Source organism: Podarcis bocagei, assembly GCF_964188305.1.
Source record: "Podarcis bocagei genome assembly, chromosome: 8".
Classification (NCBI taxonomy): domain Eukaryota; kingdom Metazoa; phylum Chordata; class Lepidosauria; order Squamata; family Lacertidae; genus Podarcis; species Podarcis bocagei.
In genome coordinates this window covers 73,853,180-73,870,659 of record NC_138133.1, presented here as the reverse complement: position 1 = coordinate 73,870,659, position 17,480 = coordinate 73,853,180, and the positions used below count along the sequence as shown (strand labels likewise).

Sequence of the window (17,480 nt, the reverse complement as noted above, 5' to 3'; positions counted from 1 at the left end):
AAAATGTGTATATTACAGGAAAATATGTGTAACAATGCACATATTAGTGAAAATAACATCGTATATGGGGAAATTGCTTGTAAAACTTAGGAGAAATTTTTGGGACAAACCTGAGATGGAGGAAGGAGTCAGTTTTCTTCATTTGCACAAATAACCCCATGGTCTTGGGATAAGCCAACAGGTGCAAAGTCAGCCAAGACCGTTGCTATGGCAACATCCCAGTGCCATTGATACAAGTGATTAAGGCATGTCAGCTCATTAGTCAGTCATTGAGTCTTGAGAAGTGAGTCGGAGTCTGTGTTACATCTTCAATTGCTGGGGCAACAGAAATACTTCGTACTTTGCATATCTGTATGTGCATAGCTTACAGCTTTAATTATATATCAACATCCAACATCCTGTATTACTGAAGCCTTCATCTTCTGCAACAGTAAACTATTTGGACCTTAAGCTGCCTCTGTGTGGTGACTGGAACTGGAGGCAACTTCCCCTGCCTGGGTTTCTTACCACAGATTCCCAACAAAATCTGCACTGAAATTGTGACAAGTTTTTCATGAGGACTTTAAAAAATGAATCACTGATTAGACTGGAAAAATGAGAAACTGAAATTGACATGTTTAGCAACCCTACCACGAGTTTAATACTCACTCAATCTTCCAAAAACATATATGTTATTTAAAGGTATAGCATCACACGTATACTTATTCATGTTGTTTTTTGTAATACATACGAAAGGAAATCAGTTAAGCAGTCAATGTGGCTACTGATCAGTGATCAATGTGGTTTTTAGTATGTGCTTTCAGGTGAGACATAAATGCTCAGAATATCTCTCTGCGGATGTTGGACATATGGAATCCCATAGAATCGTATTTTGGCTTCTAAAAGTTCTCCTTTAATTTCTTCCCACATGTTAATAATTCTTTTATTTGTGAATAATTAATTGAGAAACAATGCTCTTTTCTTCTTTATGGTTTCTGTGAAGTCCCATATATGACCTGAGCATGCACATGTCACAACTTTTGCACCCTACAAGGACAGGGGTGTCTCTGCAGCTCCATTTGGTAATGGGATTTCACACTGTTTAAGAAATGGAATATGTCTGGGAACTACCTAGAGCAAATTTTGGGTGGGAGCACTGCTGGGGGAGAGGAACAATTTCTGATGAATAGACTCTGTTAGTAGAATGACACCCGCTGGATTTCATCCTCTCTATATAATCCATCTACATACAGGCATAAAAAGTTGGTTAAAATCTTGTCTTTTGACTGCATCATTTCAATATGCATGTAACATTTATTATTAGTTTTCCATTAGGACAGGTGCAGCTCACAGATGCTTTCTCAAGCACCATTGCTGTGCATTATGTATATATGGGCTAGGTTCCATGACGATCATAAATATAATTTCCAATATCAAAAAATAATTGAAAAGGAAAGAATGAGCATCTATTCTCATTTTAACCTGAGCTATTGCAATCCAAATATGGCTATGTTCATTAACATTTTGGATGTTTTCCCCACTACAGTTCCTGACGATGTGTTTGCCCAGAATTATATATGGAAAGGCTCCTACAATTACAAAGGCAAAAAGCAACCCATGACCTTGACAGTTACAAATTTCAATGCAACGTCCGGAAGAGTGAACGCCACACTCACCAACAGCAACATGGAGCTGCTACTTTCAGGTAAGGTCATGGAAGTAAGCAATATTTCTCATTCCAGTCCCCCCTTGCGAATTTAGTGAAGCTTGCTTCTGAGTCGGCGCATATAGGAGTGTGCTATCGAGTATGGCTGAACCATACCAAGTATTTTTCAAAACAAAATAACAATACAGTGGTGCCTCGCAAGACGAAAAGAATCCGTTCTGTGAGTCTCTTCGTCTAGCGGTTTTCTTCGTCTTGTGAAGCAAGCCCATTGACGGATTAGCGCTATTAGCGGCTTTTAGCGGCTTAGCGGCTTAGAAAAAGGGGGGGAGGGAAAAAACCCCGCAGGAACTCGCAAGACATTTTCGTCTTGCGAAGCAAGCCCATAGGATATTCGTTTTGCGAAGCACCTCCAAAACGGAAAACTCTTTCGTCTAGCGAGTTTTCCGTCTTGCGAGGCATTCGTCTTGCGGGGCACCACTGTAAATAAAAAATATGTCCTTTATGGAGTGATATAGAGGAAGAGAGAGAATTATATTAGTCAATGAGCTGCTTCAGATTATATTTTGTTTTTTTGCAAAGATAATAGAACACACAGCGGTTCCAGTCACATGGAAGTTAGAATGACCTGATTTGGCTCTACTTGATCACAGAGATCCTCTTGTGGGGCACATCCCTGTCCGTTTGATGTTAGTAGGGACTGAGCCATTATTGGGGCAAACTCTGCCCTGTGGAACTCCATGCCAGTAGCATTTCGGCAGGAACTGCCTGGCGTTCATTCAGATGTATTCTGAAAACTGCATTGTTTGCTTTTTAAAAAAACTAGCAAGTATTGACATTAATTATTTAAAGTATATTTTTATTGATGCTTTCTTAATTTTATTATGATTTCTGTATGTTGTATATACTTCATATACTTTTATGAAGCACAGTCTATAAACATTTCAGTCAATCAATAAATATGTGTGGGTAGCTGCTCGCACATAGGTTTTTTACTACGCAGACATCTCTGCCAATCCAGTGCTATGCAGGATGCAAGGTTTGTGCTAGTGGTGCTGTCCTCCTCCCCTGCTCTTATATGTGGAGAATGACAGAATAGGGGCTGACATTAATGTAAATTTGCAGGGAGCAACAGTGGCTGGCTCCTTATAAGAGTCCATTTACTCCTAGCCATCCTTGCTAGAGTCTGCAGTAGCGCTCCATCATAATTTGCCAGGCAAAGTAATCCAAGGAATTTATCAGAGAAGATAATTCATTCATCATGCTAAAACCTGTCAGTTTAACTTCAGCTTTTAATATTTTCCTGAGCCCAGTAATTCTTTGGCAGCGAAAGGAGACATCTGGCAATAGCTGGGTGTTTGCTGCCTCTTGGCTGATCAGGCTTAGACACGGATAATAATTTAAACCATCGGAACACAATGTAGACTTAAGGCCTGACTAACTTTTCACATTGATTTCAGTGGGACATAAAATGTACCTTAACTTAATCTGGATCCAGCCCAGAGTGTATTCTCTGTCACTCATTGCCCAAACGTCTGCTAGCCTTTGGATACTAGAGCAGAGGGAAAGAGCAACGAGGGGAGGGGGAATCAGGGCAGGTTTGCCCTGGTTTCTGCCCAGACCACAATGATAGAGGTTATTTCTTGAGCTCTTTGCTGAGGCAGAGAACAGGTGGTGAGTGTACAAATGGTCATAGCATCGGGGAGAAGCTGTTTGCTCTCAGAGATGGGAGTGCTGCTGGTGACCAGGCTGTGCACGTCCCCCAGTACCAGCAATGACCTGGTACCCTCTCCAAATTCCATTGCTGTGTTGCATGCCATGGCACCTGAGCCACAAAGTTCCCAGGAGAACAATAAATCACACTGATAAAGAGTCTTTTGGTTTATTGGTTCAAATAGGCCACAAATTTATTGGTTACAAATGGGGGCGGTTTGGCTTAGGCATTGGGGTGAAGCCAGTCTTTACTCTTGCCTGCCTGCAGGGAGTCCATGGAAGGGTAAACTACAGATAGGGGGTATCCTATAACTTACATCAGATAGTGGCACCACCCCAAGGGGCTGTGACATGGCCCTAGCCCATGCCCAGGCTTCGGACAGTATTCACACCCCGGATCCCTTTAACAGGATGCCCTTATTGAGGAGGGGCAGGCGAAGACAACAACCTCCCCTCCAACCAAATGAAGGCTTACCCAATGCATAATCTCACAAAAGTTGTGATGATTGCTACTAGGTAGGCAAAAACCAAATGGCCGGTGCCAATTTGCGAAGGGGAAAAAATCCTACCTGGTCCCAACAACATGGCGACCAACAACTGCCATAGCAAGGTCGTATCAGAGCAAAGCATGAGAAAGGGTGGGTGGGTAGGGGTCTCCAACAAAGAGGCAAGGAAGAGGGAGCTGGCCGGCTACACTGAGATTAAATGGGCTGTGGCCACACCCACCCTGGCAGCAGATTGCCTGGGGCTGTCCCCAGCACAGATGACGGTGCTAGCCATGACGCCGGAAAACTGAGGTTTGGCTGACTGGTGAAGAGACTTCCTTTCCCTAGCAAGAAAAAGGGGAGCCATCTCCTGAGTGGGGGAAGTGAACACCTACAGCCTCAGTTTCCTAATATCAGTCCCCTCCCCATCATCATCCTGTTCCTTGCTGTCATCTTCCTCCTTTGTCTGCGTTTCGACCTGCTGCTCCTCTCCTGAGCCCAGCAATCCCTCAGGACTCATGGCAGGGATGAATAGATAGATAGCCAACATTCCACACTGCTAATCTGAATGTGTAATTACTCTAACAGATATTTCTTCTAGCCCATTGTTAACTATCTGAGCAAAATGTAAATCGTTGACCTTCACACCTTCCCTGCATGATTGCAAGGACTTCCTGTGGGAAATTTGAAGGTATTTTTCTTAGCTCAAATTACTTACAAGTGGCACAGATCAACTACTTTTATATTTTACAGGGGTGTATAAAAGCCAAGAAGCCCGTTTAATGCTCCATATCTATCTCATTAAAGCACCATCCCATACTTCTGTGAACAAACTGAAGGAGGAAAAATGGGCTATGGATGGCTTTGTGAGTATAGTTCCAGCAAAATCCAATACTTTCTTAATAGGAAATGATGGCTTGTGCATGAGACCAGAAAAAAGACATTTTAGAAATGAAAGTTTAATTAGCAATGCTGAAAAATGGGATCATACAGACGGATGCTGACAGGGCAAGAACAAACGTTGGTGCTAGAATGTAGTGGCATTCTGAAAGGTCTGGGGAAATGCCACTGACTGGTTTCAAAGGTAGAATTATTCTTAAATAGTACTTATAGTTTGAGCAGGCACTTGTTCGTTTCTTTGAAAAACAAGTCTGCATCAACACTTTATTGTAAGAGCATGAGATGCTTTCCTGTTCATTTGCTTTGCATTTTTACACCAAAAGTAAGCTGCTTTATCCATAGCAACCCGATGGAGTAAGTGGTTTGTAGGAATACAGACCGATCCTGTTGCCTGGAACTTAACTTCAGGAAGGGCATAAGGCACAACCCAGAATTAGGCATTGTGTTACATGGGAACCATGGGCCAGAATCAGCAATAGCATCACAGTCTGTGGTGGCAGAAGATGTCAGAAGTGTTGCATGGAGTGCAGTGATGCTTCATGGGACTCTTGAGGAAGCCGCCTTATGTCAAGTCAGATAATTGGTCCATTTACTTCAGTATTGGCATCACTAACTGGCAGTGACTTTCCAGCTGTCGGGAGCACAAATTGTTCCTTCTACAATGGGTGAAATACATCCTATCTATAAGGACAAAACCTAGATTTGTTACAATGGCAACACTCTGGTTCAGTATGGACAGCAAGCAAAAACCTGCATCTTCTAGCTTTTTCAACATGGCGGCATTTCTAGGTATACATTAGCACAGGAAAATTCATAGGGTTTTTTTTAGCAGCAGTGTAGCTAAGCTAACCAAAGGTATGATATCATGGTTTTCCTGCCCCTATTCTAGTAGGGGTGAGGACCCAAAACAATGGATTTGTGTTACACAAAAAAAAGGGAGATTCCGACTAAATGTTGGGAAGAACTTTCTGACTATAAAAGCTGTTCAACAGTGGAACAGACTCTCTCAGACTGGAACTTCTGACATCTTTTTATATTACAAAAGGGTAGGGGTGCAATTTGGACTGCAGTATTGTCACTGGGACAGAGAAGCTCTATACATTTGCACCTGCACTGATTCCCCAACTTTAATCTTTGGTAAATGGAACCAGTTCTTCCCTATCAATTATGGGGAACATGTGGCCCTCCAGATGTTGTTGGACTCCATCAGACACAGCCAGTATGGCCAATGGCCAAGGCTTAGGAGAGTTTAGCTATATCTGGTGGGCCACACATTCTCCATCCCTGCTTTAAGGAATGGCCTGGGTGGGTGAGACTAAAAACCAGATCACATGAAGACATCAACGAGCAGCTGTCACTGAAAAGCAGGCAGTTACAATGCTAGCAGTGTACAGTGTACATTGAAAGCGATTGTTTAGCTGCTGTTGTGCACCGCTTTGTGCACAGTGGATTGCAATGGATGTTACTGGATTGCAATGGATGTAAAAGCCAATGATGGCTTATAAATGTGGTATGCTGAAGTCCAACCTATGTCTGCTGCTGTAATTGGTGCAAAAGTCATTGCCCATGGCAGTTATGCACCACCAGGTCCTTTTCCATCATCGAGCACCTGTTGACACCTACTTAAATCCCTTTTAGTAATAACTGTGCACTAGGTGCTTTGAAAGATAACCATGTGTCTCTCTCTGTGTGTGTGTACTAAAATCAATTTTAGATAACACATTGACTAGTTTTTTGTGGGGGCTTTAGATAATTTATTTATAACTTGTTGGTGGTAGTTCTTTGTGACAAATGTACATAGCAACCACACTGAAATAAATATTTTTCCCCTAGTCTCTTTTACTGATAGTAATCTCAGATTTTCATAAAATAACAACACATTTTAAGGCAATTCAGACACAAAGATTTATACCGGCCCACATATTCTCCTAGCTCAACTACCTCCTGCTTGGAAAATCTATTTCCAAGGAGCTGAATGGTTTAAGTGCCCAAACCTAATCTCCTTCTTAATGTTTAACCAATGTATGTATATCCACTTTACTTCTCTTCTTTTTAAAAAATCCCTTTAGGTTTCCGCTGAGCCTGATGGTGCTACCTATGTTTTTCAAGGATTTATCCAGGGTAAAGATTATGGGCAATTTGGACTTCAAAGACTAGGTAACCAGTATGCATTAATATTGCGACTCTTTAAAACCTGGGCAATCATTTGGGATTCATGTGTGAAGTGAGGAGCAGGACCCCAGGTTTCATGGATCAATTGGCTCTGTGTGCGTAAGGCTGCATGATCGAGAACCCCGTAAAAATCCATGTTCCCTGATTTCAGGGTGAGAATGTGCATGTCTGCATTTACATGTTTGTAGATTCTATGCACACATAGCCTATCGACATGTGGAGTCTGGTGGTGGTGGTGGGGAATGGTGGCAAGATCCTGGTCTCCCCTTTGCACATCAACTACACAGGGATTCTGGATGACTGAATATGACTCTAGTTCTGTTGTTTCTCGATAAAAAAGGATTGCATCTGCTGGAGTGCTGAAATATGACTTTAAATTATGCGAATGAAGCATTCTAAATATAGCTAATACTGGGTATGTTTACAGTCACCTTAGTATATGGTGACAGGAAGCTTGGACTATGCTGATTTTAACTGCTGCCAGCCTCTGGTGTGTACATGTGCAGATTTTAGTCCTGGGCACATCATCTTTACAAATCATTCTAATTTTTGGTTAGAGATAGCATGCCAACAAAAGCCAAATCCTAGATAAGTGGTTCACCATAGGCTATGACAGCTAAAGTAAAGAAACTGTTCTCCACCTTTCGTCCCACATTGTCTCCATGCACTAAGTTGGTTGGGAGAGGGGGCCCTGAACAACTTGGAACCAGGATATCTAGGGGACCTCCCTACTTGACAACTGGTCTCTTCAGATGGGGCACTTCTGACAATAGCATATGCCCCAGAGGTATACCTAGCTTGTACAATAAACTAGACCTTTAGTGTTGCACCTCCAGCTCTCTGGAATAAATTCCAGCCAAAATCGGACAGACACCTTGGGTGATGATCTTCATGCACCCACTGAAGACATTTTGTTTATAATAATAATAATAATAATAATTTATTATTTATACCCCGCCCATCTGGCTGGGTTTCTCTGGGCAGCTTCCAACTGAATATTAAAAACAGTACAGCATCAAACATTAAAAACTTCCCTAAAGAGGGCTGCCTTCAGATGATTTTTGAAAGTAAAATAGTTGTTTATTGCTTTGACATCTGCTGGGAGGGCGTTCCACAGGGCAGGCGCCACTACCGAGAAGGCCCTCTGCCTGGTTCCTGCCTGGTTCCCTGTAACCTTACTTCTCGCAATGAGGGAACCGCCAGAAGGCCCTCGGCGCTGGATCTCAGTGTCCGGGCTGAACGATGGGAGTGGAGACGCTCCTTCAGGTATACTGGACCGAGGCCGTTTAGGGCTTTAAAGGTCAGCACCAACACTTTGAATTGTGCTTGGAAACGTACTGGGAGCCAATGCAGATCTCTCAGATCTCTGCATTGTTTAGGAAGGCTTTCCTTAAGGCAGCGGTGACCAAACTTGGCCCTCCAGATGTTTTGAGACTACAACTCCCATCATCAGTGGCTTCATGCCGCAACAGAGTGTATAAATTTGCAGAGTAAATAAGTAAATTTCTCATATTTAAAAATGGTATTCTCATCAAAGGGTACCACAGCATCTAAGTCACATCTAGCTGTGTTGGATCAGCATCCAGTTTCTAAAAGTTGCTTAACCGAACATTTTTACCTGAAATCCAAGTTTGCATTTGAAACCTGGCATTGATTGATGGCTCTTTTTAAATTTTTGAGGTGCAAAAGGGAAGGAAATATTGCAACTAGCCAATTTCCTACAAACAGCCTCTGAATTAGTGTATTTTAAAGTACTGTGGCTAAACATGCAGACATCCTGATTTCTTGGTACTGTATCACTTTTGAGGAGGACTGGAGAAGTGGGGAGTTTGAAATTCGTACATGTTGCTTTTTGCTCTACGCCTGTTGCTTTGTTTGCCTATCTTTTCTTCCAAATTTTGTGCCCCTAACAAACTATTACTACATGAATCCATGATCATATAAAAAAAGACAAACATGTTAGGTAACTAAGAGGAAATATTAAGCTGTTAATTATTGCAGCCCATCTTTAGAGTACTGCAATGTTTCTTCCCTTAGACAGAAGCTGGTATATCATTAAATGTAGAATTCCGTTTAGACCAACCGGTGCAGTTTTACAAGAGGAATTAGTTGCTGTAATCCCTTTTAAATAGCTTGGTCACTTTCTACTATGATAATTTTATCTGGAGGCGAAAATACGTTCTTATAGTTCCTAGGCACGATCAATTTCTCATTTTTATTGTCAATATAAAGGGGACAAAGAACTTCTCAAATGTAAGCTGAGGCAATTTATTTAGTCCTGTAAATATTAAAGAAATGGTTTGGACAGCTCTCTATCCTAAAGATATTTCTACACCAGCTTGTTTGTATCTGATCCGACCTTAAAAAGGAAGGAGGAAAAACAGTGAGACATTCCTTACCCACTTCCTTTCCTTATTTCAGATTTGTTTTTAACTTCCTGGTTGCTTCCACTAGTGAGTTAACACATGAGCCATTCACTGTAAGGAGCCTATGTAATAAGGACAGGTATTTCTTTCACATTGTTGGGAAGAGGAACACTTTGTTTACAGCAGAAACTGGTGTTTATGCCTAGCAACATTTCATGTGCTGTTGTAATAATAATAATAATAATAATAATAATAATAATAATAATAATAATAATAATAATAATAAATTTTATTTGTATCCTGCCCTCCACTGCCAGAGCTGGGCTCAGAGCGGCTAACATCATATTAATAACACAATATACATAAAAACAAGCAAGCAATCGATTAAAATGCACCCCAAAATTAATTTGATTAACTTATAATTAAAAATAAACAAAACAAATGGCAGTCCTCAGGTTAAATTGAAAGCGGTTAATTCTCACCAGGACCAGCTGTTTTCATTGATATTATAAGGACCTGTGAATGGGCTGGGAAACCTTCATGCTTATTCTTATACAAAGAGAAAATGAGTCAGACTAAACCCTGGGCAAAGTCCTGGAGGAACAGCTCCATTTGGCAGGCCCTGCAAAAAGATGTCAAATCTCGCAGGGCCCTGCTCTCTTGTGAGAGTGTGTTCCACCAGGCCAGGGCCATGACCGAAAAGGCCCTGGCTCTGGTCGAGGCCAGTCTGACCTCCCTGGGGCCCGGGATCTTCAGGGTGTTGTTATTAGCAGACCGTAGTTGTAGAACTTATGACCATCAACTTCTCTAGTTTTTACTGTTTTACTCCATGGTAGAGTGAATTTTTGGAATGAGAAGCAAGACAGTGGGTAACAGAAATAATTGTGCCTCTGTGTTTCCTTCCAGGACTCAACATGTCTGAAGGTTCAAATTCGTCAAATCAACCACATGGTACAAACAGCAGTTCAGTGGCTATTGCTATTCTTGTGCCTTTCTTTGCCCTTATATTAGCAGGATTTGGTTTTTACCTTTATAAACAAAGGTGAGTATGAATGTAAACTCTCTCTTTGTGTGTGTGTTTGCTGTATGAAGTTTAGAGTAAGATGTTTAAGGCAGATTCCACTATGCAGGTCTCAGTGCTTACCTGGAAGAAGGGAAGGTGAGTTAGAATGGAAGGTGAGCAAGAGATGTGTTAATAGGGCAATTCCACTCTGCATGCTTTTAGTTTAATGGTCCTAAGCTGGGCATTCATTATATCTTCTTCTCATTTCAAGACTTGCCCCCAGTCTACTATTCTCTAACACATACCAATGGGGAGAGGAAAATGCTGCCCCCTTTAGCTGTTTAACAGCTCTTATCATCGGTAATGCTCCCTGATATTTAGTCAGACTCTCCTTTCTTGTAACTTGAAGCCATTGGTCCAAGTCACACCTTCCAGAGCAGGAGAAAACAAGCTTGCTCCATCTTCCATGTGACAGCCCTTTAGATATCTGAAGATGACTCTCATATCTCCTCTCAGTTTCCTCTTATTCAGGCTAAACATACCCAACTCCCTCAACTGTTCCTCATACATTCCTTCTTGTCAATGTCATTAAATTGTGGTGCCTGGAATTGGACACAGGTGGAATAGAGCGGTTCTATTACGTTCCTTGAGTGTGACACAATACTTGCATGGTGATTCCCGCCTCCCCCCAATTGGAATAAATAAAGACACAGGACACCATTGATTAAGGTTAATGGGCAAAAATTGGCCACACCTTTATTGGTTACAGGTAAGAGCGGTATTGGCTTTAGGCATTGGTCCTATCAGACTAGCCGGCTTCAGCCTGTTAGCATGAAAACCGGAAAGGGTTAACACCAGCAGGGGGAGCCCTGGGATGCACATCACTAGGAACTCCCCCAGGGGTCACCGCTCGGGGGCGTGCTTTAGGCCCTGGCCTCCATAGGTTTCGGACGAGGCAACGCCCCCCGGAATCCTTTACCGGATTACCCTTAAATATTTGAGGGAGGTGATGGCACTCCTTCCTCCCAACACATCTACATAATAATACCCCTACCAATGCCTAACCGCCATAACCAAGAGATGTTGTGACGATTTGCTACGAGGTAGGCGAAAAACCAAATGGCCAGTGCCAATTCGCCAAGTGGGAAAAAATCCTACCAGGCCCCTTAACAGCGACCGACCGAAGTCCATAGCAATGTCAGAAGGAAAACCTGAAGGGTGGGTGGGAAACCGAGTCTGCAGCACGGGCGAAAAGGGGAGATCCTGGGGCCGCACCAGCCTTAAATGACCCAGGCCACGCCGCCGGAGCCAGCTGATTGGCTGGCTCTGGGGCTGATGCAGCTCAAGGATTTCCCTGGTCACGCGGGGCTGTAACCAACCCTGTGCGATTGTTGGGGGCGTGAGCCCGCAACACCACCTCCTCCTTATGTCGGAAGTGGCTTTCTGTTGATGCAGCCTAGAATAGCTTAAGCTTTTTTATGCTGATATATCACTGTTGACTCATTTTAAGCTTGTGGTCTACTAAGATACACTACCATCCACAGCATTCCCCACCAAGCTTGTAACACTGTTAAAAAAAATTCAGATTCGTCTGGCTTGCCTTGTTCTTGAGAACCCCATGCTGGGTCTTAGTAATCACAGCATCCTTTTCTAAGTGCTCAAAGACCAGCTGTTCAGTTATCTGTTCTAGGGCCTTTAATGGTATTGACAACACAAATCTTTACGATGAGACCCAGTTTCAAAACCTTGGTATTCCTACCCAACCTGGGAAAAAAGAGGCCTTGAGGAAATCAAAGGCAGTAGCAATATTTGCCCTGGATGGCTTTGGCCCATCTTCACTATTATCATTAAATTGAATTATTTAGTGCCTGTAGGCCCCATTATTCTATTCAAGATAAATTAAGAGCTCTCTTGAAAAACATTCAGTCTAGTGCATGCATATACTAACCTCATTTAAGAACTGTCAGGGATGCTTGATAGGCAAGGTTATTGTCTTACATTATACCTTTACTTGCTCTGTTTAAATTGTTGTTGTAAATTATTCTCTCGAAGAGAGGAACAAGGTTATTCAAATTTCTCGGCAACTCAGGACAGAGCAATAAAATGGGGATGCTGTGTACTTCACATATTGCCTATATTTTGCTTTTGACATTTACAGTATTGTGACTCATATTTCTTGTACAATTTATCTTACATCCCACATAGTTTACCAGCTTGTAAGTGCTTAGAAAAGTCCTATGCCCGTTATATTTTATTATGGAGAGTTGCTCCACAGTTGTCATTGACAATTTACTCATTATCAAGTTATGCTGACAATTGTACACTTCTTTCAGACACCCAGTCTGTTGCCCTCTGTTGAATTTACACCTTGCCTCGAAAAAAAGCAAGTTATAAATTCTTTCATTACACAAATAATTTTGTTTTCTTTATTGTCTGCCTTCCTCAACAGAACTGCACCTAAAACACAGTATACAGGATGCTCTGTACATGAAAATAACAATGGGCAAGCTGCTTTTGAAAACCCCATGTATGACACGAATGCAAAATCCGTCGAGGGGAAGGCTGTACGATTTGATCCCAACTTAAACACAGTCTGCACAATGGTATAACATTGCAACGGCTTGACTTCAGAGATGTGAAAATTGAAACACAACACCACAGTGCACACATCGTTCACTGGTGTAAAACAAAAACAAAAATGAAATTAAAGCACACTTTTCAGGATTTCCGGGGTCACCTTCTCCTGAGGACAAGACAGAGAGACAAGAGAGGATTTCTTTTTTTCCTTTTCTTTTTTCTTTCATAAACTGGAAAAAAAACCTATATTGACTTCATGGTTACCGTGGAGTGTTTTACAGAAAATGTGCTGCACTCTAGGAGTGCTTACTCACAGTTTATTTGCTTTTTTTAAAAAAAGGAGATTATTCTAAAAAAAATAAAATTAAAAAATAAATAAAACATATTTGCATATATTGGAGGAGCATCCACTATCAGTACTTCTGTGCTTTATAAACTATGCTAGAGGGACTGGGTTTTAAAGAAAGAACAAAACAAATGATATATGGTAGAAATTAAGAGTTATATTTACAGGAAGGAGCAAGAGTCATGAGCTACATCATTCCCTCAACAGTTGGAATTGGGTCCCATTCTCTCAATTGTACCTCCCTTTAAAGAACATCACAAGGCTCACTCACACCCTCTACCTTTGAATTTCTAAGATTATGTCACGGCCATTAATTGGCTTGAGCTTGCTAGTGCAACCCATTATTTCTGTGCCACGGTGGGATAATTAAGTGTCACGTTCTCAGGTTCTTTTGTTTCATGAATTTAAATTCCTTGCTCCATTTCTGCCTTCATTGTTCTTCATGCTAACATCTCCTGCTACAGCGGGCTACAAGGAACTGCTGCATTTTTCTTCCTCTTCACAGGTTGACATTTCCTTTCCCAGCAGCCACCAATCCGACAGCAGTATAAAAAGAGTTGGGACACACTGTACTACTTAACAATCTAGGCTCCGTAATGCTGCAGTACTCGTCATTTCAGAGGACAATTTGTGAAAATATCCAATTAACACGCTTTTTGCCCTAGCCATCCCCGTTTCTCCTTTTTTGAAATTTTCACACAAGACGAACAACAGATTACAACACCGCACACCTAAATGATAAAGGATATTAAGCATTAAAATTCAGATCCTTTGAAATTGTGAGTTTCAGCAGTGTTACAGGTCCTGCTTCCACTCTGTGTTAAAGGCTAAACACGGGCCAATTAACCTGCAGTGACAACAAGATGCACTTTGATCCATTAATGTCTTTATCGCTTTGATGCACCAAAGGAGCAATCTTGTTCTCTGGGTCTTCCCAATATAGGAGGGCACAATGATGTACATGGATCTGTCCTCTCATTGAAAATAAAGGAAAATCCTACAAGAGCAGAACCCACATGTCTGCACTGGAACCTTTATATGGAATAGTTCCATTCTGTTGATTGGGATTATTTTGCGGTACATTATTTGTTTCATTGTAGTATGCTGTGCCAATAAATAATGTATTTGGGCGGGTGTATACTAAAAGCTTTGCCAAAGCCGTGCCAGGCATTTCTATGTCTTCAAATGGTTATGCCAGCACAAATGTTTTAAATACAGATTATGTAAAACAATTCACATAGCAAAAATACTGGGATTGAAATTGGCCCTGTAGATTTCCATTTGTGTGATTCCAATTTCCTTGTGACCATTAATTTGCAACACACTGGTAGAAGTTTCCGACTGAATTCAACAGGTTTTGGTTTTAAGTCCCAACAAATCCTGCCTCGTTCTAATTTGGGAAGTTTGTGTTTGTTTTGGAATATAAATCAGTATTCATGTTTGCGAGACAAATCCTATTCAGTTACGATTTGTTTTGTTGCAACAGTGCAATGTAAATAAGGGTACAGGAAGCAAACTAATCAGTTCCTTCAAATCCTACTTTCTTCTAAGTTGGGTTCAAGTCATCACAGGCCTATTTCACTCTCATAGAAGGAATGCAATTTTTGTTTTGATTATAGTTTTGTAACTGAATTATGAAATGACAGTCTGAGTAATTCCCATGTCATAGTTCATTGTCTTCCTTTTATAGCATGAAACCATTTGGGAGTCATCAATGCTGTACATTAGCTGGTGTTAATTATTTGGTACTATTGTCTCTTCCCAGACATGAATAACTCTGTGAAAAATCAAAGTTTTTTTAAAAAATCAACATTATAGAGAGTGCCTACCAAAAACAAACAGACCATCTCCCCTCCCCTCCTGCCCCAAATCCATCATTGTACCCCGGATTGCTGCTTGAATTTCTATGGTGTTTGATGAATTTCTTATAAACCATTTTACAGCCTTTTTGTTTTCAGAACTCATACAGTTTTGTCCAGAAACTGTCTTCTACTAAAAGAATGCCATTTTTATATTTTATACCATCACTTTGTTATTTATTCTTGTTTATTCAAATGATTGCAATAATGATGATTCACTCATTAATGTTAAGGTTAATACATCTGAGATCTTGTTTAAAATCTTGTTTCTTCTGCAACTGGCTACTCCTCTTATATTAATGCATACACTTTTGTAAAGAAGTCTATTTTTATGAAAAAAGGGGATTTGTAAAAGTATGATGTAAATTTTCAGTGCAATGTAAACAAAATAAAAATGGATAATTGCTTTTGTAACACTGAGTATCCTTTACAATAGAAGATTTGGAATTGTTCCAGGCTTGGAGAATAATGGAATTCCCCATGCAAATTTGACAATTTTGCATTCCCCTCCCCAAAGGCTCAAGTTGTGCAGTTCATAAGCATGGAAGGAAAGCAAAGATAACAGACGTAAGTTCAAAGTAGTTAGAATGACGCAGTTATCCACCTTTGATTTAAACTAACCACTTTGTCCTAGTTAGGAGGACACAGCAAACCACTCTTAGTTGAAAGTGGAAGCTCGTGCATACAATTTTGCAGCTTTGCTGGAGTAACAGAGGCGGGGGGGACCCCAAGCACGCATTCAGCTAGCACTATGCCTAATTCAAGAAAGTGAATAGGTTATTTTCAGAGCAGAAAAGCAGAACCAAATTGGAAGCCTTACTCACAAAACCTCATGGTCAATCTTGCCTCTGGCTAATCCAACATGTCCATCCTGCTTTGTATTGTTGACAACCCTCCAGTGTTCAGTCAGAGTCTCTCAACCTTACCTGGAAGTGCCAGGGATTAAAGCAGTGTTTCCCCACTGTGCTATGGCCCTGCCTTGCTAAGAGGATCTTTTTAAATTCAGTTTGGCAATAAAAAATGTCAAACATGCACCTTAACAGGCTTCATCTGCTAAAATGAGAATACACAGCTCACATCATAGAGAATTAGAAATCTTGTGGCCCATTTTTTTGAGTTGCTGGGAAATCCACTCAGGGCAATGGAGACACTCCTTACAGTGACTTAAGATGATGTCACCAAACTTTCCCTCTTTGTGAATGATGATTAGAAAGCCAGCACATGACTTCAAAGGCGAGCCAAGGGAGATAGCTCCCATGCTAACCTCATGGACCTACCGTAAGTTCCTTGTCAGCTGTCCAGTGTCATAACTTTCTGGCATAAACATTGACTCCTAGGAGCTGAGGCAGTTTTGGCTTCCTAAATGTATTTTTTAATGGGCCGGGGCGGCTCAATTTTAAGATTATGTTCAGCTCTGCCCATGACTAATACATTTCTATGCACGGTTAGCAAAAGGATTCTAATGTTAGATATTAAGCTATTCTAGGTCCCTATACAGGCCCTACGTAAGAGATAACCTGCTGAATGTCATCTGTCACCTCATGAAACAAAATCTTTCAGTGTGTTTCAGATACAGACCCGTCCCCCACTGTGTTGCAGTGGTATAATGTATTTATATTTTGTCAGTGTAAGTTGCTTGGAGACTCTTTGGGTGACAAGCATCTAATAAGTTTAATAAACAACTATGCAGCTTGGCTCAACTGTAACAGGGTAAGAGAGAGGGATTCTACTAAGTTTTACTCAAAGTAAATGCACTGAAATCAGTGGACTTAACTCAGCCATGCTTAGTTGGATACCGCCCCTTGTGTTTTAATTGGACGCCCCAAAGCTACTTGTTTTGAATAGTTGTGATGCTTTAAAACAGGCAGTGATTAAGCAGGTTATGAGGCAAGTAGTAACATTTTAGCCAGTAAGTACTCAACACAGATTGGAGGGGGAGGGGTGTTGCTTTGCTTTTAACTATCAAAAAGAATAATTGTAGAAGTAGTTGATATCATTTCATCAAAAATGGGTCCTAGAACTATACATTTCATTGTTTTAGATTGCACCACCGTTAGTGTGTATTGATCCATAATTGAGGCAATACCTTTTGCAGAGAACTGCAACCCACAAATGTTTCTAGCAATGAATGTATCTGTGGGAGTCAGAACACCCGGTGTTCAGCGCTAAAAGATTATGGAGCTAAAGGATGAATTTTAAGTACTATTAAGTTCATTGTGGATGAGCTATAGTTGTCCATAAAAAGAATGTATTTTTTTATTGCACAGCCAAGAAGAAATCAGGCCTAGAAAATGCAGACATTGTAAAGGTCACCCAAAGGGAGGAGGGGAGAAATAAGCCATCAAAACTGCTAAGCAGTATTTCTTTAAAATGGCAATTTTTCTCTCTCCTAGAATATTTGAGCGAGACAGCCCAAT

The 17,480-nt window shown here is 41.1% G+C and overlaps 1 protein-coding gene across 4 annotated transcripts in view; it reads left to right on the top strand.

Annotated features, from left to right (window-relative positions):
• Nucleotides 1-15,445, top strand: part of CSMD3 (CUB and Sushi multiple domains 3) — a 607,508-nt gene extending 592,063 nt beyond the window's left edge. For all 4 annotated transcript variants that reach the window (XM_081204227.1, XM_081204230.1, XM_081204229.1 and 1 more), the window contains 5 exons: nucleotides 1,526-1,684; nucleotides 4,594-4,706; nucleotides 6,810-6,897; nucleotides 10,185-10,320; nucleotides 12,731-15,445. In XM_081204227.1, coding sequence (XP_081060353.1) covers nucleotides 1,526-1,684; nucleotides 4,594-4,706; nucleotides 6,810-6,897; nucleotides 10,185-10,320; nucleotides 12,731-12,890 — 656 coding nt within the window. In that variant the 3' untranslated portion in view covers nucleotides 12,891-15,445. The remainder of the gene's footprint in view (nucleotides 1-1,525; nucleotides 1,685-4,593; nucleotides 4,707-6,809; nucleotides 6,898-10,184; nucleotides 10,321-12,730) is intronic.
• The last annotated feature ends 2,035 nt before the right edge of the window (nucleotides 15,446-17,480 follow it).